The sequence below is a fragment of the Diadema antillarum genome, unplaced genomic scaffold (assembly GCF_040938485.1).
Source record: "Diadema antillarum isolate AM-2024a unplaced genomic scaffold, OU_Dant_1.0 seq00000728_RagTag, whole genome shotgun sequence".
NCBI lineage: Eukaryota > Metazoa > Echinodermata > Echinoidea > Diadematoida > Diadematidae > Diadema > Diadema antillarum.
In genome coordinates, this window is record NW_027271630.1 from 759753 (window position 1) to 782115 (window position 22363).

The window sequence follows — 22363 nt, forward strand, 5'->3', positions numbered from 1 at the left end:
TGAATAGAGTGTAGTTAACCATGTTTGAGAACAGGATGAAACTGTTCCTAGTTTGTTATATGCCTTCACCTTCAGCATTATTCTTTCCTTCATCTTTTGTTATTTCCTATGTTAATCTTGTAAATCTTCCTCTTTGCTTCCATTTCATATAATTTGGTTCTTGTTTTCTTCAATGTGGTCTTGCTCTCATTGTGATTGTTAGTACTGGAGGATGCAAACCTTGACATGGTAGTACCAGCAGTCCTGTTTGCCAGCGTTGGTACAGCCGGCCAGAGGTGCACCACCACCCGAAGATTGGTATGCCACCTCTCTCATACAGACCTAACTTGAAAATCATCTTGCAAATCCTCCATGTTATAAGGTGTATTCATTTAACGTATGTTTCTTGTGCTCAGCTGGCTGTGACCTTTACCTGGCGTATCAATTCTTAATGAGCCACTTTCCATCTCTCCTGAGATAACAGATCACACTGACATACCAATTGTATGATGTAAAACTGATGCAGATTTGGGATAGTATCACACAACTGTAAGATTGTCAGGTGGACTGATAGTGTTCATGCAAATTACTGTGCAGTTTTATGACTATTGGAGTTGCTTTTCCAGCTCAACTGGCTAGTGGGGAAGAGAGGGGTTCAGGGGCTGTACTTAATGCTGCAGAAGAATCCCTGCTCATTCAAAGAGGGTCTAGTACACAGTCTGTCATGAGCAACAGACTCAAATGAGTTATGTGTTGAAGGAGTGATTGGCATGGAGGTGCAGTATTTAATAGCACTACCAGTTTTTGATTTGTAACAGAAAGGTAACATTCATTAAGTCTGTAAAGGCTTTCCATAGTGTTTGGCACAAGTGGTCCCTTGCCTCAAAATTCAATTATGCAGCAAAGAAGTAAAAGTAAAAGCAACTTGCAAATCAGTGTATGGGAGCTACATAGCAATATATGTGTGTATTGGATGACAGGTTGATATCAAACTTAGTGGTATCTTGATAAGCTTTAGAGTAGGTTTCTGGCTGACCATATGTTTTGCTTTCTTCCATCACTGGTCATCTCTGCTGGAATTGATCAGGAAACAGAGCCGGTTGCTTGAAATAATGTAGGCATCACGAAATTTATCAAGCATTAGCCATGTTCAGATATATTTCTAGTCGGAGTAAAATTTTTATGGCACAGCAATTAGAATTCAAATTTATGCTTATATAACCACGACCCTTGTGTCTACACGACGGTTGTGGGAAGAAACTCCGACCAATTTACCAAGGCGTTCTTGGGCCCGTGGGGATCACTGTGGAGGGTCGGTAAAACTTCCGGAAGTGGTAGCGCCGCGCAGTCCACCATACCATTGTTTTTCACCAGCGGCATTTGTTGGCTTCTCCGTCGCGATGGACTAGATTAGAATTGTACTGCACGCGCACGTGTACTGTACTTGCATTTGACTCCGGAAGTTTTACCTAGGTCTTATAAGGTTTGTAAGGTCATAGATACTCTGAGGACTTGTCTGCACGGGCAATTTACTCCGACCGGCTAGTGGTGGTAGCGAGTTACTCCTGAAAAATCTTAGGAATATCTTGGTCGGAGGAAGAGATCGGTGAGTTCCTCCGACCGGAGGAAGTTACCACAACCTTGTTCAGACGGGCTCTACTCTGACCTTTGCTCCGACCTTCCTCCGTCCAAGCTTCCTCCGACCCTTCCTCCGAAGTTACTCTGACCAAAACTGCCTCCATCTGGGGACCGTTTCATGAAACTTTTTGTCAGTGATTTACACTGACACCTGTTAAAAGCTATTGAAATCCTTTGCGTCTGATTGGCTGATATCAAATTTATCGGTGAAAACCTCCGACGAACTCGTTGATGAAACGCCCCCCTGAACGCAGCTATTGTGAAATATTGAGAACAGTAGCCTTCGAGTATTTGTATTACGCTGTGAATACCATCCCAGATCTGCATAAATCTCAAGACTAATGACCTTGTCCTGTCAGGAGCAGTATTTACTACCTGCAATGACTGATGGCTTGATGATGGAGGAAAGCTTGTTTTTTTTTTTATAATTTGCCTCTTCAATAGGTTGATATTCAAATGAGCTTTATAAGTATGACAATATCAATCCCTTTCATAAGACTATTACTTGCAGTAGGTTTTGAAACCCTTCCTCTGCATTTTGTTTTGGTGATGTGTACTTTTATTTATTCACATTTTATCTTTTTGTTTTGTAGTGTATATAAAATGTGAATCATTCATTATGCTTATACTATCCCTGATATAATGCAGTGTTTGAAGCAAACTTCTGAGAAAACATTTGCCATGACAACAGTAACCATCTTGCCACTTTCTGATTGTTGTTGTTTTGTTTTTTCTAGATCCTTCATGAAAGTGTGCATGATGTTGTGGTGGAAAGGTTAAAGAAGGCATATGGAACAATCAGAATTGGAGACCCCCTGGATGGTAAGGAATGGGGAAAGGAATAGGTTAAATCCTTGCTTTACACAGAGATGCCAACTGTTGCTTTTCAGGAGTATTTTGTACTATTTTTTAGCCAAAATTACTTCAGGTTTCATGGAAACTACTGTTTTCAAAAATCATGTAACTGCACATGTCTATAATTGCAAAAAAGGTAAAAATATGTTGTTATTGTTGTTGGTTTTTTTTTTTCCACCAGAACTGTGCCTTTTTAGCTCACAGAATACTGTAATGCTGTTTCCATATGCAATGTTGACACCCCTGTATATATATCACTTTTAGTTTTAGCACTGATACAATTGCAGTATAACAATGATTTGAATATGCGATTTGATAAAGACCTACGTATCATGAGAGTATGGCATCCTCACTTGTCAGCAAGAAAGATGCACAGAGTATTACTGGTATGGGGGGGGGGGGGGGCTAGGACTCAGGACTCTTGTGCTCAATCATAAGTCTGAACCATGTGGCTCCTTCTGAGTGTTACGACCAAAATCACTCTGAGAATGATCGCACAAAAGAAACAATCAACTGATGTTCAGGCGGTTTATTAACAGTGATATTGTGGGTACAAACTGGTAATCGGCGTCACATCAATACAACAATGATCAATAGAAGCGGTTATAAATCGGTAGTGGAATCACTTACACGTATTAAATAATCCTTTGAAAGTGTCCAAATACGATGTTTGATGCACAGACGAATGATCCTTGACGCACCGATGAATGATTCCTCCGACGTAACTCCAGAGGCGCAGGTTACGATAGTCCACGGTATAGATCCGGGGTAAAATCCACGATATACGTCCACGGCGAAATGTGCAGAGTCCAAACGTTGTGACGACCACGTCCAATTGATGCGTTGAATGATGATTCACTTTATATTGTCCAGCTATGAATCCAGCCCGTCACAGCTTTGCCGTAGCAATGTCCATTGACATTAAAATATGGAGTCCAATGAAGGCACATTAATTCTCTGCAGGCAAAATGTCTCCCAGGCCTTATCTCCACAAACATAACAGGTCAGCAGGTAACACAGGACTGACTATAACAAGTCGCTTCAGAGCCAGAAGTGACGTAACTCTCAGAGCAGAGGTGTTGGGTACTCTGCCTACCGCAGAATTTCTCTGGCTTATATACTATCCATTCACCCCCTTCTAGCACATTCTATAACTCTCTCCAACCTGGGGCCACACATTCTAGCTAGTCCAAGTTCCAGGAATCCTGGATGATTCACTGCCTATCTATGTACAAAACATCATTGCCAAGAATAACTACCAATCACATTGGGCTACAGGGACAGTGCCTCACTCAGCCAAACATGTAAGCGCTTCCCAGAACTTTCTGGAATGGGTGAAATCAATCTAGATTGAGTGAGCTATAATGTATTTCCTATTACATGCATGTACTGTATAGCTACATTGTATACCACCTAGAAAATTCTCCACTTATCTGGTCAGCCTGTATGTACTATATCTATACCATATAGAATGTTCTCCGTGAATCTGGTCAACCTGTACATACACATTAAAACAACCATGCATGCAGTACATCATACATGTACATAACTACTAGTGTGTACATTTGTGACACCATCCCCCATGGGAAAAAGAAAGCCTTGCCGTAGCAAGGGTTTCTTTTACCTTCACAATTTCTCATTGTTATTTACAACAAATGTGAGGTAAAATCCAAGTCAAGCAACAAAAATTACATACTATCACATGCCTTTTGGATAGCTGTATTAATTCCATGTTCTCTTTTCATGGATACCATTTACAATGATATTGCTTGGATTCTCGGAGCTTATACAATCATATCAAACTGTTTTGCACACATTAATGGATATGCTAAACACATACACTGTAAATGATATATGCTGGTGAAAACTTTTCACCCTTAAATTCTACTTAGCTATCCACTACCTATGTCACACCAACTGACTTTCTGTCATAGCACTCTTTCAGCATATTGACATGACACATCCTTTGATCATTGCCTCTGTCTGGCGTACTGATCACATAGTTCACATCACTGAGTTTCTTTTTGACACAGTATGGGCCACTGAACTTGGCTTTCAGTGGTTCACCTTGTATGGGCAGCAGTACAAGAACTTTGTCACCTGGGTTGAAAGTTCGGGCTTTGGCATTTTTGTCTGCCTTTCTCTTCATAGAGTCTTGTGACACTTTCAAGTGTTCCCTAGCTACCTCACAAGCCTTTGAAAGCCTTTCACGAAACTTTGACACGTAGTCAAGTAGGTGGACCTCATCATCCTCAGTCATGAATTTCTCTTTGATGAGCTTCAGTGGGCCCCTAACTTCATGACCGTACACCAACTCAAATGGGCTGAAACCCGTTGACTCATTTGGGGAGTCCCTCGTTGCAAACAGCAGGAAAGGGATGCCCTTATCCCAATCCTCGGGATACTCCTCACAGAACGCCCTAATCATTGTCTTTAGGGTCTGGTGGTAGCGCTCCAACGCACCTTGGGACTGGGGATGATAAGCTGACGACTTCAGCTGCTTCACACCCAAACGATACATCACCTCTTGAAATATGCCTGACATGAAATTTGACCCTTGGTCAGACTGCACTTCCTTGGGCAACCCATACCTAGTGAAAAACTGCACTAGAGCATCTACCACAGTCTTAGCAGTGATATTTCGCAAAGGGATAGCCTCTGGAAACCGTGTAGACATATCCATGATTGTCAAGAGGTACTTGTGACCCGACCTAGTCCTAGGCAAAGGTCCAACACAGTCAACTAGAACCCGACTGAATGGTTCTTCAAACGCAGGTATCGGAATCAATGGCGCCGGCTTCACTGAATGCTGTGGTTTACCAGCCACCTGACATGTGTGACAAGTCTTGCAAAACTCAGCCACATCCACATTCAACCCTGGCCAATAGAAATGCCTCATGATCCGATCCTTTGTCTTTCTGACGCCTAAATGGCCGCCAACAGGTAACTCGTGAGCAATCCTCAAGATCTCACCGCGGTAACTAGGAGGGACAACAACTTGACGGACCACCGTCCAATCCTCATCAGCTGGCCTATGGGGAGGTCTCCACTTCCTCATCAAAATGCCATCTTTGACATAATAGCACTCAGGGACCTTTTCAGCCTCAGCCTCAGAACACGCCGTCTGAGACAAGCCTTTCAACTCAGAGTCTGCCTGCTGTGCTTCAACCAAGGAAGACTTGCTAAACAGCCCATCACTGTTAGCCTTGGAGCCTAATACAGCAACCCCATCATTCAAATCCTTGAAAAAGGTTTCTGCCAACCAAACGCCGGAATTCTCCTCCACATCAACAGAATCCGCATCATCTTGAACAGCTCTACGAGCCTGAGACCTAGTCACAACACAATCTGGGAAAATCCCAGGAAATTCCTCCTGCAACTGCTCAGTTTCAGCAACCACCACTGGTTTCTCCGAAACAACTGGAGACGCAACCACCTTGTCCCCAGCCAAGTCATTCCCCAACAGGAAGTCAATGCCTGCCATAGGCAAGTCAGGAACAACTCCAACAGTAACAGGACCAGAAACTAGGTCACACTTCAAATCCACTCTATACAGTGGCACTGACATATAACTGCCATCAACAGTCTGAATCAAGACTTTTGCATTCACTGCACTATCTGGTGGAAAAGTCATACCACCATCCACCATCAACGACTGAGAGGCCCCCGTATCCCGTAGGATGACCACTGGCTTACCTGCCTCACCAGAGGTACATGGGGTCACCTCACCATCAAACAAAAAGCTACGATAGCTCTCATCCACCTGCTTCAGCCTATCTTTGAATTTGGGAGATTGACTTTCAATGGCCCGTGTTTCACTGAACGGGACACTGTTTTCTGGTAGGACACTTTTTGACATGACAAATCCCAAGTCCTTCTTTGTTTTGTTTTGCAACTTCCAACACTGTGACTTTACATGCCCTGTCTTGTTACAGTGAAAACATTTGATGACATTTGCATTTGTACTGGACCCTTTGTCAGATTGAGGCTTTGGTGCCGATGAAGTTTCAGAACTCGTGCCTTTTTCAGGACCAGCATTCTTTGGATTGCTCGACTGAATTTTGTCTCTCTTATTTCCAGAGAAATTCCTGAAAGGTGGTCTGTTGTCATTTCTGTGGGTCAGCTCATACTCATCAGCCATCAAGGCTGCTTTATGCAAACTTGTCACTTTGTGATCATCCAAATGTGACCTCACACTGAAAGCAACACTCTTTTTGAATTCTTCCAAGAGAACAACCTCACGTAGGTTATCAAAGTCCTGATCCACTTTCAGGGACCTGTACCACCTATCAAACATCATTTCTTTTTCACGAGCAAACTCAACATGTGTCTGGCCTGGTTTGCGGTACGAATTTCTGAACTTATGTCTGTACGCCTCTGGCACCAATTCATAAGCATTCAACACTGCTTTCTTGACTGTAGCATAGTCACGTGATTGCTCTTCAGAGAGAGATGAGTACACATCAGCTGCTTTGCCGACAAACACACTTTGAAGGAGCATGGGCCAAAATTCCTGTGGCCATTTCAAACTGTTAGCCACCTTCTCAAATGACACAAAGTATGCATCAACTCTGTTTTCCTCAAACTTTGGCACCAATCGGATGTTCTTAGCCAAATCAAATTCAGAGGGAGCCCTTTCATGATTTCCAACAGTCTGTGCATGAGTCAATTCCATCTCACGCAATTTCAGTTGTTGCTCCACTTCAAGTTTCTTCATTTCAATTTCTTTCTCCACTTCTCTTCGTTCTCTATCCCTCTCCCTTTCCATTTCTAATCTCATCTTCTCTTTCTCCAGTTCTAATTCCCTTGCCCTTTCTCTCTCCTTCATTTCCAATTTAGCAAGCTCAAGCCTTGTCTGATCAGAAATTTGAGCTTGATCTGGAATGTCGATTTCTTCTTTGAGCTCCATGTGACCAGCTACTAAGTCAAGAATCTCTGCCTTTCTTGCACCTTGTGGAACATCAACATTCAAATGCTGTGCAATAGCAGTCAAATCACATTTGCGTAACCTTTGCAAATCTTTGAGGGACAAATCTGTCCTCTGAACAAATGCCTGAACATCCATTGTACTGATTGACATTATCACACTGTAATACACACAATATGCAATTCAACAACCAAGTCAACCGGTATTTTGTCTGTACCAATATTCTGGATTCCAGAACGTTCCAAATTCTAAGTTTTGGCTTAAACTCACTTCTCGGACACAAGCCCCCAATTTTGTTACGACCAAAATCACTCTGAGAATGATCGCACAAAAGAAACAATCAACTGATGTTCAGGCGGTTTATTAACAGTGATATTGTGGGTACAGACTGGTAATCGGCATCACATCAATACAACAATGATCAATAGAAGCGGTTATAAATCGGTAGTGGAATCACTTACACGTATTAAATAATCCTTTGAAAGTGTCCAAATACGATGTTCGATGCACAGACGAATGATCCTTGACGCACCGATGAATGATTCCTCCGACGTAACTCCAGAGGCGCAGGTTACGATAGTCCACGGTATAGATCCGGGGTAAAATCCACGATATACGTCCACGGCGAAATGTGCAGAGTCCAAACGTTGTGACGACCACGTCCAATTGATGCGTTGAATGATGATTCACTTTATATTGTCCAGCTATGAATCCAGCCCGTCACAGCTTTGCCGTAGCAATGTCCATTGACATTAAAATATGGAGTCCAATGAAGGCACATTAATTCTCTGCAGGCAAAATGTCTCCCAGGCCTTATCTCCACAAACATAACAGGTCAGCAGGTAACACAGGACTGACTATAACAAGTCGCTTCAGAGCCAGAAGTGACGTAACTCTCAGAGCAGAGGTGTTGGGTACTCTGCCTACCGCAGAATTTCTCTGGCTTATATACTATCCATTCACCCCCTTCTAGCACATTCTATAACTCTCTCCAACCTGGGGCCACACATTCTAGCTAGTCCAAGTTCCAGGAATCCTGGATGATTCACTACCTATCTATGTACAAAACATCATTGCCAAGAATAACTACCAATCACATTGGGCTACAGGGACAGTGCCTCACTCAGCCAAACATGTAAGCACTTCCCAGAACTTTCTGGAATGGGTGAAATCAATCTAGATTGAGTGAGCTATAATGTATTTCCTATTACATGCATGTACTGTATAGCTACATTGTATACCACCTAGAAAATTCTCCACTTATCTGGTCAGCCTGTATGTACTATATCTATACCATATAGAATGTTCTCCGTGAATCTGGTCAACCTGTACATACACATTAAAACAACCATGCATGCAGTACATCATACATGTACATAACTACTAGTGTGTACATTTGTGACACTGAGCCTTTATATTAGAGAGAGTTTCATACCTGTGATATATTTGATTGTAGCAACTGTGAAATGCTTTAAGAATGGATTATTTGATATCTAGCACGCAGCTCTCCTTCAGATGGTGTTTCAGTTTGTTTTCCTGAAAATGTTGGCAGTCTGCTATAAACTGCCCTGTCCTAAGTTCGATCAAGTCTCATTCATCATTCTTTCACTATCCTGCCCCCCAGTGCTATCCAAGCTGTATTGTCCAATTTCTAGTCTTGTGGTATTTGATTTATAAGTACCTTCAAAGCTACATTTAAACACTACATATTTCCCCTCATTGACTTGGTAGAGCAGAGCTGTACCTTTCTTTGGATATATTTTGTTGCTGGTGCCTCAATTTGGCATTGAGTTCATTTAGTGTTTCGTAATGTTATTTTAACGTTGCTCCTATTTGTACATCACCAACAATCAGTCATTCAAAGCAGACTATGAAATTGAAAAAAAAAAATGAATGAAAATGAGCAGAGAAAATGAGATTCCATAGCACAGATGGTATTAAAAGAGTACGGGTCAAGCAATCCAAAGGCTTCCTGTATGAATCCAAAAGGAATCCCATTTTTTTTTCTCATTTTCATTCATGCTATATATTTCTGGTCATTTTCCATATTTGTTTACATTTGAAATAAAAATGTGTTAGGTACAAATGTATGTACATGTACAGTATCTCCTTGTAAAACCCCACAAAATTATGATGTATTCTGCTGCAACTGGTTACTGAATTTACAGACAGTATGAAGGCAGTTACACTTTCCAGGCGTATGAAGCCAGAATCGTGCAAATTGCCAATGTGTGATATGTGATGCGCTCCGTCGGAATGAGTCAAAAGTCGAAAAAAATGAAATCGTAGTTATGCTATATGTGAATTCTACAGACTCTAAGCTTTACACTGATATATAATACAACTCATTTCGATATCCCTATAGATCATAACAACGAATATTACATGTAACTACGCTTATGATGTCAGTCCATTTTCTAAATAACGGAGAAAATTGCTCTCAAAGTTCAGGCTATGTTCAAGCTCACGACCTGTTTCTTTCATGGGACGAAACAATACAACAGTCCTGCTTAGCGACGGCGTTTACGCTCCATCGCACGCACTACCATATAAGGCGATAGCTTGGGTGTGTAAGATAATTAACCAATCGCAGGACAGGTCTATCATTAACGATTCTGACCAATACGGCAGCCCGAATGTAAATTTCGGTGCGTTTGTGTCCGTGCCGCTGCCGCCGCATGAATGAGTCGGTACTCGTTGTGTGTCGGCTGCGGTGTAGTTTGCCGCAAGTTTTGAACTCACAAACTATAGGAAACAGTAGAAAGAAAAAAAGGCACGCAATGCGTATTACGAGAAGCGTCTTTTAGTGAGGGCGTTGATCGCTTCCATTCTCCTCCCATGTTGTTGTCAATGGAAACGTTTAGCAAGTACCAATAGCTAAATAGAACCTGTGAACCCATTGTAGGCGGGAGTTCAAAAGACAGCATCGGTAGAGAAAATCAATGAAGTTAATTAACGATAGTCGTCTTTTGAGATCGTGTTCTTTGCATGTACTAAAAACCCTCAAATTATGCACATGGTCGTAATGTTGCAGAGCATCAAAGACTGCTTTCGCGTCTGTTCTGCTGCAGCTGTATACAGTCTTGACATTCTGAATTCCCGCCATATTAGGCACATTCCTTTATAGACGTTGCGTCCACAGTAATTATCGCTTATCACACTTGCCAATGCTGCACATACTATACATATCAGAAGCAAAGGTTGATGTAGGCCTGAGAGCTTCACGTTGGGTTTATATGATTGTATCATAAATATACTTCTTATTCTTGGTCACTTTTATAATACCATAGCATATAAAGAACCATTAACTTGTGGTTTAAGCTTAATGTTTTTTACATCACATTTACAGTTACAATCTTTCTGCATTTGAGATAGATAATTATACTGACAAATATTCGGAATTAATACTTAGGCCTTCCTCATTTCGTTTTGTATTCACAAACCTTACTAAGATAAAAATGATTGCTTGATTACTTTCGGGTAAAGGAACCACCGGAAAAGGAACCGCATTTGATTTTCTTGTTAACGAACGTAAGCTAATAGCGAACCATATTTCATTGTGTGATTAACGAACCTTCAGAACAATCAATTGTATTACCCCCCCCCCCAAAAAAAAAAAAGCATTTCAATGTCATGCGTTGTCAATAGTGATAGGCCCGTTTTTATTTCGTAGTGTGTCTCAGTGCTCCTGTGTTTATTTTTAAGGATGTGCCTCTTTTTATGATTGCGATTGATGTTCAACTATTTCTTTCTCGCAAGCTTGAAAAGGAAGAAGCTAAAATTGAGGCAAGGAGACGAGTTTTCTTCCATGAGATACAATCATTAAGACGTACATTTATTCCCGAAAGATGTGTGATTGCTTATGCGCTAAAGAATTATGTCCATTACATGTATCAGGCACTATACAAAACGGTTGAAATGTGCTGAAAGTCGAACTTCGGTTTTATTTTTCTATTTCCATTTCAAGCGGGGATAGACTAGAAATTAGTTTGTCTATACTGGCAGCAGACATTAGTTTTCCAGTACATACTCCGCACTTAAACAGTCGCCATATTTTCGTGGTCAGAATCAGATAATGGACACGTCGAAAATACAAAACAACGAACATGTCATATGTACAAACATTGTGAATTTATACTTACCTGTAATATTCTGCGTAAAAAACAAGCACGCCAATTAAATAATTTAATAGAATTAATAGAACACACTGTACACAGCGATATCATGCATGGCAGATCAAATCAAGTTCAATTGGTGAGAAAGCTAAATGAAGTTAAAAAGTTGACTTCTTTACGTTTCTCTTTCAATTCATATATGAAAACAGAATTACATTGTATATCTATTGAAGCGGATTGTCTCTGTTGCGAACGATCGTCATACATGTATATAGCATTGTTAGTCTTCTGAGCAAATCCGAAACCCTAAATACTTCAATTTTTGCTTGATAATGTAATAAACCTTATAACTTTATAAAGGACTCGCAAATTCAAAGTTTCAAACCGTATACTAAAACATTACATTGTACACAATGTATTTTAATGCGTTGATCGTTAGCATGTTAATAGCATCAATCTGCCTTTTATTTTCCGTACGTAAAGCGCACAGAAACGTAACCAAACGTTACCAAATACAGTGGAATGCATTGTACGGCGTGGTTTTATCATTACAAGTATATCCCATTCCTTTTTACTTTTATTTGCTTGAAGCAGTAGTCAAACCATGTGTCATTTTCGTAGCGACACCACTTAGGAATTAGAATGTATGAAGATAATCGTTACTTAATTATTTTGCGCTAATAGCATTTACATTTTCCAACTGTTATTGACAGGATTATGTTACTGTGATGGTTACGATTACGAATGTTGGTTATGAATTCAAAAGACTGGTTCATTAATCGAACTATAAAGGTAATAGCCGTTTTGAAAGTAGTTCGGTACAAGTTCAAAACGCAATCGAAGTCATCGTCATAGGGGGAACTGATAGCTCTAGAAAACTTGCTTAGACCAGTAAAGATTGCCGTATGCAATCTTTGTAGAAAGTTTTGACTTAGGCCATCTTTTGAGTATTTTGAGAAATTATATAAAGAACTATTTGTTTTGAGTATGTCAAGAATTAGTTTGAACTATGAGAATAAAAAGGTGCAGTTACCTCAACAATGTCGTAGTGCGATTAGACATGAGTGGTAAAGTGAATTCATGACTTGTTGACTTATCCTTACTGAATTGATGATCACTTCTGTAAACCATCAGTTAAGTCTTGTAGATGATACCTCTGTAACCGTAGTCAAAATTCTTTTGAGCGATGAGACGAAAACCAACAAACAAAATGCCATGTATCATCGTTCGAGTTTCCAACATTTGGCGTCACCCGACCAACAATAAGTGCCGAATCAAATGGAACATTATATTGTGGGATAGCAGACTGTGTTACGATTTTTAAATATTGCGAGCAATTGTTAAAAAAATAAAAAGAAAGAGAAAATGAGGCAAAGTTCAAGAAATTCGAAAAAGCATGTAAATGCAGGCGGTCATGTTTAATATTCAAAGTAAGAGATTACAATCGGCCATGCGGATGTATATGATTGCCTTATTTACATGTCTGATTTTTGTAAACTATGTTATATTCAAATTTAAGTTCCCTTCCCTCGATAAAAGTTGTGTTGGGTTTTCGCTAAAGGCATTTATTAGGAAACGCTATAAAAAAACGACAACAAATGCCAACTATACATCAAGAGATGACCTATACATACATGAAACACAAAAATTCTGTACGTTCTGATATAATGCAACTGCTTGTTTGTTTGTTTGTTTGTTTGTTTGTTTTGAATTACCATGGTCTTTGTCGGGGTAAAGATGAAGAAAAATAGTAGAGTGTATCACTCTCAATTCCGGATTATTGCGATAAGTGTGTATTCCCGCCCTTTCTATACACGTAAACGATTTAAGCTTGGTATGCTTTTACAAAAGCCTGGTGTCACGCAGAAGAACTGATTCCGCGATCGCTTTTAACCTTTCATAAAATTCACGTTTTAAGATAGTAACGATAGCTTGTAAGAGATAAAGTAAGTTAGCGTCCCTGACTGTGGTTCTGAACACAAAAGGGGACTGAAAAATTCTTTTACAAATTAGCAGACATAATGCCGATCCTCCAACACTGTTGCTCCATTACAGTATGTCACTGATTCTGCTATCAATGGCGAAGAAAGAATACTGGTTGCGTGATTATCCACCTCTTGATAGCAGGAAGTTTACCTTTCATTGTTCAAGGCTTCGTTGATGCGGGGTTTACTCGGATAAAAGGCGTGAACAGTGTCGCCCGAGTTCTTTCATTCGAATTCCTCACAATACACAATTCAATAGGCAATTAGCGCTGTTACTTCTCAAAGCTGTTAGCCAAATTCTTTGCAGACTTGACCTCTCACATGTCAGCTACACGTAATACACGACAAACAGCTATCATTACAAACATTCTGATAAAAAAAAAAAAAAAAATGAAGAAGCACACTTTTGAGTAGCGACACAGCTTTCTGTCACTTTCTCAAATAGGTCTTACTTCTAAAAAATACACAGATGACAAGAGTCAGAATATCCTCCAAAGGGAACACGAGCTATTTGGGCATAATAATAATGTTTGTCTTCCGATTTCTCTCCATGCCGTCACGGCCCAAACCATCATAAGTAAATAGGGCAATAATTTTTATTAACCAGGGAAATAATATTACGCATTACATACATTTGGCTAATTATCACACGAATTTTCGACTTTATAAAAACGAGAATAATTGACAACTTAGGCCCTACTATATCTCCAAAGATGAACTTCAAACAGCAAGTCACATACCAGGGAACGAAAGTTATAATCATTTGAATGAATTCATTAATGAGGCCAATAACCGTTGTAAAAGTACACACACGCATCACTAGAGAGGTTTCAAGTTCGATATGTGATCATTTTAGCTCATTGATAAAGTATCATAAATTTTGCGTGATCGTCGTTGGAATAAAATTTTTCAGCGCCATTTGTGCGTCACATCAATCACCACTTCACGAATGTGGTGCATGTATCAAACGCAACTCGCTGGTCATGCAGTTGATAGCCTTGGTCAGCTCACTGTTATTGCGTAATTCTAAAGCCCTCGCCGCTTGGCCGCCGACGCCGCCGAGCGCACCATGCTTTGTTTTATCTTCAGTGGGGTCAAGAGCAATGCTTCATTAGCATACACCCTAGCAACGGAGGCGGAGTCTCGATCGGGCAAGAACAATAGGTGCGAAACGCAACGCAAAGGCGAGCGTTCGAAAAAAATGTAAGCGAAAAAAATGGTCTCAGAAAAACTGTGATTTGGGACACTTGTACTCATTTTTACACGCTGAAATTTTCTGTACAAATAGATAAAACATCAAGGAATCAAAATCCGTCATAAAAAAATTTCGACCAGAGCAGTGCTTCCCCTTCATTTTCGGCTCATTACGGGAAAATTCCCCGTGCGACTTATGACTCATTTTGTTGGAGCGTCACACATATGTTTCACATCTTCCTTCTTATTTGTACACAGAAAACACACTGTATGGTCCTGTGCATTCACAACAAGGTGTAGATGTCTTCAAGACGGCTGTAGGGGACGCTGTGGCTCAGGGGGGTACTGTGGAGTATGGTGGCAAGGTACTGTGGGTCACATGACCTTGATATTGGTGAAGTGTGCTTGTGTACTATGCATTAGACAAAGCCATTTGCACTACATTTCTTGTTGACAAGATAAATGTTAATACTGCCCCTGCTGGTTCACAGTTTTGGGATTCACAATCAACTTTCTGGGTGTCATCACACAGGGCACTTAAGATATTTTGTTGTGATAATAATCGATGACACTCAATTCCCAATAAATGGTATGCCTCACTCTGAAAAATGAAACTGAAGCTGGCAAATGGTCATAATGTGTATAAAAGTCATTGAGACCTAGTGCCTTGTACTAGATAATTCTTTTTTTTTCTGCCTACTTTGTTTCATTATTATTTTTCTCTTTTTTTGGGGGGGGGGGGGTGGTGGCTGGAGAAATGATAGAAACTGACATTTTGAACTTGTTTCAAGATTGTTTTGATATTAGTTTCGTTTAACTGGCAGTAGTGTTTACTTTTTCCAGATGCTGTAGGAAATGTAATTGTCACAACTGTAGACACTTCCTTTAAATTTGACAGTCATTGCCTTCAACCGAGCACAAAATGAGGTTTCTTAGTGCCCCTTCTGATCAGGAATTCTGCACACTGGTGATTTTTATTGCATTGCTATGTCTGGCATTTAGCATAGAAACAAAAGAAGAACTGTTGCATTTTAATGTGTTTGATTGGCTACCCTTTGAATCCATGTTAAATTTTTTGGGAGTCTTCATTTACAATTGTAAGCTGTACGGTAGTATAATGAAATAATTTGCTGCCATAGTGCAGATGGCAGTCTGAAACTGATTCCTTCTTGCTGTATCAAAAATTGTATTTTCATTGGCCCATTACTACACAGACACTTTTTCTATGTAATGCTGAAATACATCATGTATGTGCAGATCAAGTGGTCATGTTGGATGCAAGGTAACAGAGCAAAAATAATTGTGGGCAGATGACGAAGTGTCATTGTGCAGCCCTACTAAAGTTTTAGAGAAGGCCATTATTGGACAAGGTATGGTCAGTGAAGGTAAAATTTTGTGCTCATTTACATTTTGCTCCTAAAGGTATCTTCAAGTGTTTACATTTTTGTTGCAAATTCCGCGTTTTTACTGCAAGTACCAGTATTTTGCCCTAGATGAAATCTGGGCCCTGTTTCATAAAACTTATTATCAATGACAACTGCTACATTTCTATGACAAATTTGCTCTCAGCCAATCAGATGCAAGGGTTTCAGTGGCTTATAACAACTATGACAACTTGTCACTGATAACAAGTTTTATGAAACGGGGCCCTGTTCTTAAAGGAGACTGTCTCACAGAAGCCATTTTTTGGGATATCAGACTGTTACATTCACATGATTCACACTTTGTCAGTTTTTGTAGTTTGTCTCTGGTGGTCAGAATGAAAGACAAACTCTTGTTTGTCCATTTTTTTTTTTCTCACAGAAGCACAATCAAACACAGCTATCAGCCAAGCATTATTCCTTAGCTGGTAGGCTAGATTGATTTAAACATCTCTCACAAATATCCTAAAACTACTGAACATTGTTCCAAAAGCTTTTTTTCTATACAAAACCATTCTATGGCATGCAAAAAACTCTTATTTTTGAGGTTGCAGAAGTAATGACAAGTGCATTAATTTGCAAATTATGTGGTACAGAAGAGGGAACTACATGTATATTATTACGAAAGCATTTTGAGGATCAACTTCATTTATTTGAGATGCATAATAGTTTGAAACTTGGTAGATTCCCATTGAGCATGACCTTTGACCTTCTGATTCCTCATGCTACCTCCCTGATACCTACATAGGTCCTGGACCGTGAGGGTTTCTATGTGGAGCCAACTATTGTGACAGGTCTACCCCATGATGCAGAGATTGTCCACCGAGAATCTTTTGCTCCAGTTCTCTACATCCTCAAGACAAAGGTTTGCTTTAGACCTTCTTGCTAACTCTTTCATTCTATCACCCCATTCATCCTTGGCAGAATTCTCTTTCCTACGCCATTTTGAACCAATAAAAATTATATTGCTTTCATTATATGCAAGCTTGTTTCACCAAAGGTTTGCATAGATGTTGCGATCTTTTAGAACCACCTATTCAAGGTGGCTTCACATGTGCTTTGAGCCATTTCAGACCTAGCGTCAAATGTGCTGCATGTTTGAATCTGTTTAAGGAGCTGCTGTGACGTGCTGCAAAGCAGATATTGGGATTAGGCTGTGCAACATAGGAGTAATGCCTAAATATATATCATGGGTAGATGGAACACACAGGTAAATTTTATTTGAAATGGTATATGACTGGTGCGCAGGATTGATCTTTGCTGCAGTCACTTATCATGGCAGTGGAAATGGGTATAGAGTATCTTTAAACAAACTACACTGTGTAGCTGCCCCCTTTTTTTTAGGCTTATGTAAATTAGGCTTAGCAGCTCAAATTCTTGGCTGCAGTATGAATGGGTTTATGAGACTCATTTCCAGTAATCAACAGAGTATACACGTATGTGACAAGTGAATATCTCCCGATAATACGAGCAGTGTTGAAAATAACTTTGAGTCAGGGTCATTTTACATGTTAGAGTGGTGATTGTACAGTTGCAAGTGGAGGTTTGTTTAAAGAATATGAGTATGTCAATCTATGTTGAACAAAAATGATGCACTGCTTCCACTTTTTTTTTTGTCTACAAGTGGCCACACAAATGTTAGTACACTGTACATGTGTCAAGTAGTGACTTGCAATTTGTAGCAAACATATGCATACACGTGTATAGCAAGAGTTTGTGGACTTGAATAGCAAATATTTGGGCAACAGATGAGATGAAATATAGTGTCTTAGTGCACAGCCATTTACTGCAGTACCCTATAAGGAATTAATACACTAGCCTATAGTTCTACTGAATATACTCTGATACTGCACATGAAAGTGGTAAAATGGTAAAATGCCTTACATAGATGATAATTTTTCTTCTTGCATTGTCTTGTCTGTATAGAACTTTGAAGAAGCTGTGTCTTGGAACAACGAGGTGGACCAGGGTTTGTCCAGCAGTTTGTTTACCGGTGACTTGGGGAAGATCTTTCACTGGCTTGGGTAGGCCATGGTCCTTTCCACAACTCTTTGTTCCTTTTTTCATCTGAACGTGTTAGATTGATCTAACTTTGGTTTCATCTGCTCTTTCTCTAGTCATGTATGATTAGACTTTTTCCTCACAACCCACTTCGCTTCTTGCTGCCACGTCTCTGTGAGATTATAAGCTAACTTGTGTATTGTGTTGGCTAAAAAGGTGAAAAGTGTACTTTGCACTTATGTAATTCACCTGTTGCAATGGCTTGAAATATATGATTTCTTTGTCATATGGAAGTTAAAAAAAAAATAATAATATGATAACTGCACAATTAGTGAGTCTATCAAGCTGAATTACCGTGGTAGATGATTTTGAACTTTTTCACAATAGAATTACAGCCCAAAAGTTTCCAGTTACAAACACTGTATTTCCCATGCACATCACATGTTATCCCCAGTTTGAAAGTGTAGAGCTGTCTATGTGCATGTGGATGTGCTTTAATACAGAAGACATGTTTATATTCATCCCCCCCCCAATACATTGGATTACATTCTGTATTTATTAATAAAAAGAGAGCTTCATGAACCATGTATGTACTCACATGTCTGTAGAAACTCTAGATGAATGAAGCAGACCATGAAGTGAATATGCTCCATAATATGAAGAGATTTGATTCTTTTTTGCCCTGATTGTGCAAATACAGTGTATTATCATCTGTATAGGACGTTTTAGCGGCGCATTAAATGCGCGTATAGTTGTCCGCTCAATTTTTACCGTTCAATATCAGAGCATATTGAACGAAACGCATAGGCCAACGTATTAATTCCCCATAGGCTACTGTTGTTACTTGCCGTTTAAGATCACACCATATTCAATTCTGTCTTGTTTATTGCGCAAGCGCTTGCTGAATGCGCAGTGCGCGTCATTTCTTTACAATTCACAAGCGCGCAAACATCTTGCTACACGTAATTGATTGTTTCATACGCAGTTTTAGGGGCTTCCCCTTTTCAGCGCTGGGATGTGACTGCCGAGACGAGTAGAAGCCTGGTAATTTTGAGCAGTTTATGCTTGCTCTACTTGATTGTATGGATGATAATAATTATATTGGATGGCCTTGATTCGTGGAATACCAGGGAATATTGCACTTGTTAGGGTCAATATTGCATTCATCTTCGATTCGTGCAATATTGGCCATAACTCGTGCAATATTCCCTGGTATCCCATTCATAGCCATCCAATATAATATAAATATTTTATGATTGTGTTCTCATCTTCAAGTCTGATAGAAGATTGCCTTTTCTCCCCTCAGTCCCAAGGGCTCTGACTGTGGTGTTGTGAATGTCAACATTCCTACAAGTGGAGCTGAAATTGGAGGGGCTTTCGGTGAGTTTGCTTTCCTTTGCACCCTAGAATTAACTGCATTCCAATACAGATTTACAAGTGTGTTGATAATTGACGTACATGAAGTTGTGTGCATACATTATATTTGCAGGAATCATGTGCTATCTAACCTGTGTAGCAAGGACTTGTTGTTTGAAGTGCTACTTACACAGTAGTGATTGGTACAATGTGAGTACCGTAAAGTTCCGTGTATAAGACGCACCCGTGTATAAGACGCACCCCTACTTTCGGACCTCAAATTTAAAAAAAAAAAAAAAGACAATTTCCACGCAAATATTGCGTGTCTCATACATATTATTTCAGCTCAAAATTTCCCTAGAATGCAGCATGTATTTGCTCTATTTTTCGTTTCCTTTTATACTTTCTTTAACGGTATTCATCGGACATCGGCAAAATATGGAAAACGCAAAATGCGAGACTTGTCTCGGTACTCACTTGCTATTGTTTCGCCTTTCAATCGTGGTACATCTGTCATGCATATCGCACTCATGAGTGTACAGTACGATCTTTGCTGTCATACAGAGGGTACGTGTCTCGCATATTGACGCATGTCAGACTGGAAGGTTCATTACGAAAAATAAGAAAAACATCAACAAGTGTAGCAGAGCGATCATACGGCGAGACGTACGGTGCGTACGGTAATTACACACACTGTTGTTTCGCCTGGAGGGATTGCCAGTAACATGTGTGTCTCTTGTACCATGCTTGTATGCACAGTGCTAGCCTTTTGCAAAAGGCAGCTCGCTATAATTTCAGCACACGCACACAGAGAGCAATGGACTTGCACACACAGCGCGCAACGGGCAAGCGCGCTACGATCCGATCGCTGTGTGCACGCGAGTCCATTGCATGCAAAAGCCTCTCACTGCTCTGCAGCTGCTTCCTTTGCCAAAGGTTTGCTAGCTAGCTAGCTAGCTACAGTGTAGCTATGCTACAGTACAGTATCCTAGCTGGCATCGTGAAATGAAGAGCAAACGCATGCTTCACACATCGTTCATATTTACGGTGACATAGTGTCGATCCTACTCAGTATTTTACAGCTTTTGTCTATGGCCATATTGATACTAGTACATTGATAAGTTTTACGGTATCGGTAATTTAGTAATGATACCTGTACATCGCATATTCCAGCTACTAGGTTGGCTGTTGGTAGCTTGGTAGACTGACATCGGTAGCATACAGCAGTGCTGTTACAGCTGTTGTCTATGGCCAGATTGATACATCGTTACTGCACAAGGCCGATCGTAAGTTTATCTCGTATTTGCAGCTTTTGTGTGTGTCCAGATTGAAAGATCACCCATTTATCCGTAAGTTTTAGTGATTGCTCACCTTCCAAACGTCGATGGGCATACATGGCCCCAAGTTGGCCTTATAAAATAAGGTGTACATGACAGATTTTTTCCGTGATTCGACTGTACCCGTGTATACGACGCACCCCCGATTTTCAATGTTTTCTGACGAAAAAATAGTGCGTCTTATACACGGAACTTTACGGTATTCTGATCGCAACAGTTCACCTTTTCACCAAGATATTCCATGCTTTGTCATTGTTTATTGCATCCCATTGTACAATATATGTTGTACTGTAGGACACTTTAGATTCAGCGGTAGTACGCTGCCACCCCACCCGCTGCTGACACCTTATCACATTTTGTGTATTTTGCAATGTATTCAAATCTGCACCAATCTTCTCAATCGTTTTTGGTGATACTTTCCCTAGTGGTCCATCTGCCTCCCTCTGATATATTTTTTTTTATTGCCTCTTAGAACTGTATTTCTTGACATATTTGTATAAAGATTTGTATGAAGGCATGCCATAAAGGCAAATCTACGCACATTATGGCCCGTGACATGAGAAAAGGGCCCCTAGGGCATAAAATACTAAATATTTAATAAGTTATTAAATAAATATAAATATTTCACCATCACATTGTAGAATGAACTCTGATGTATTTAAATTTGCAAAGTCGTTTTCTGAAATTCCACACGTAAATGGCCCAAATATGACATTTACAGCAGTATTTATTGCCCAAATCCTGCCACTTTTTGATGCATTTTAACATGCATGTGCGTGCTGTTTAATAGCTAGCTGATCTTTTTTTTAATGCGTATTGGTTCAAATGTCAAACTTCAGCGGCATTTTATGGCGTTTGTGTGTAACACCGCAAAGAACCCTTTTCTCTCGTTGTGACTCATCCATTTTTGTCGAGCCCAGCAGAGGTGAGGGGAAACTAAGGGATCGCCTGCAGCGTCAGTCCGTCCGTCGTCTGTCCGTAACGCCATAAAAGCTTGAATAAGTCTGTACTCTGGGCTTCAATTTGAATCAAACTTGGAGGGAAGAGTGGTCATACAAAGTTTTACCTTTTATAAAGTATGAAGGTCACCTCAAGGTTAAAGGTCACAGGCAGGGGTCAATGAACTTTTAGGGCCCAATGTTAAGTTTTTAGGGCGCGTTTCGATTATAGCCCATAACTTTTGATCCGTAAGAGTATTTGTGACCAAACTTAGAAAGTAGATGTACCTTGGGGAGTTGATGGTCACCACAAGGTCAAAGGTCACAGGCAGGGGTCAATGAACTTTTAGGGCCCAATGTTAAGTTTTTAGGGCGCGTTTCAATTATGGGTCATAACTTTTGATCCAAAAGTCCGTGTGTGACTAAACTTGGGTGGTAGATGTCCCTCGGGGAGTTGATGGTCACCACAAGGTCAAAGGTCACAGGCAGGGGTCAATGAACTTTAAGGGCCCAATGTTAAGTTTTTAGGGCGCGTTTCGATTATGGACCATAACTTTTGATCCGTAAGTGTATTTGTGACCAAACTTGGATGGTAGATGTACCTTGGGGAGTTGATG

At 40.2% G+C, this 22363-nt stretch overlaps 1 protein-coding gene across 1 annotated transcript in view; it reads left to right on the forward strand.

Annotated features, from left to right (window-relative positions):
- LOC139738180 (alpha-aminoadipic semialdehyde dehydrogenase-like) overlaps positions 1-22363 on the forward strand; it is a 62913-nt gene that overhangs the window by 29363 nt on the left and 11187 nt on the right. Inside the window, exons 11-16 of the mRNA XM_071648840.1 lie at positions 203-297; positions 2355-2439; positions 14952-15058; positions 16863-16979; positions 18041-18138; positions 19422-19495. Coding sequence (XP_071504941.1) covers positions 203-297; positions 2355-2439; positions 14952-15058; positions 16863-16979; positions 18041-18138; positions 19422-19495 — 576 coding nt within the window. The remainder of the gene's footprint in view (positions 1-202; positions 298-2354; positions 2440-14951; positions 15059-16862; positions 16980-18040; positions 18139-19421; positions 19496-22363) is intronic.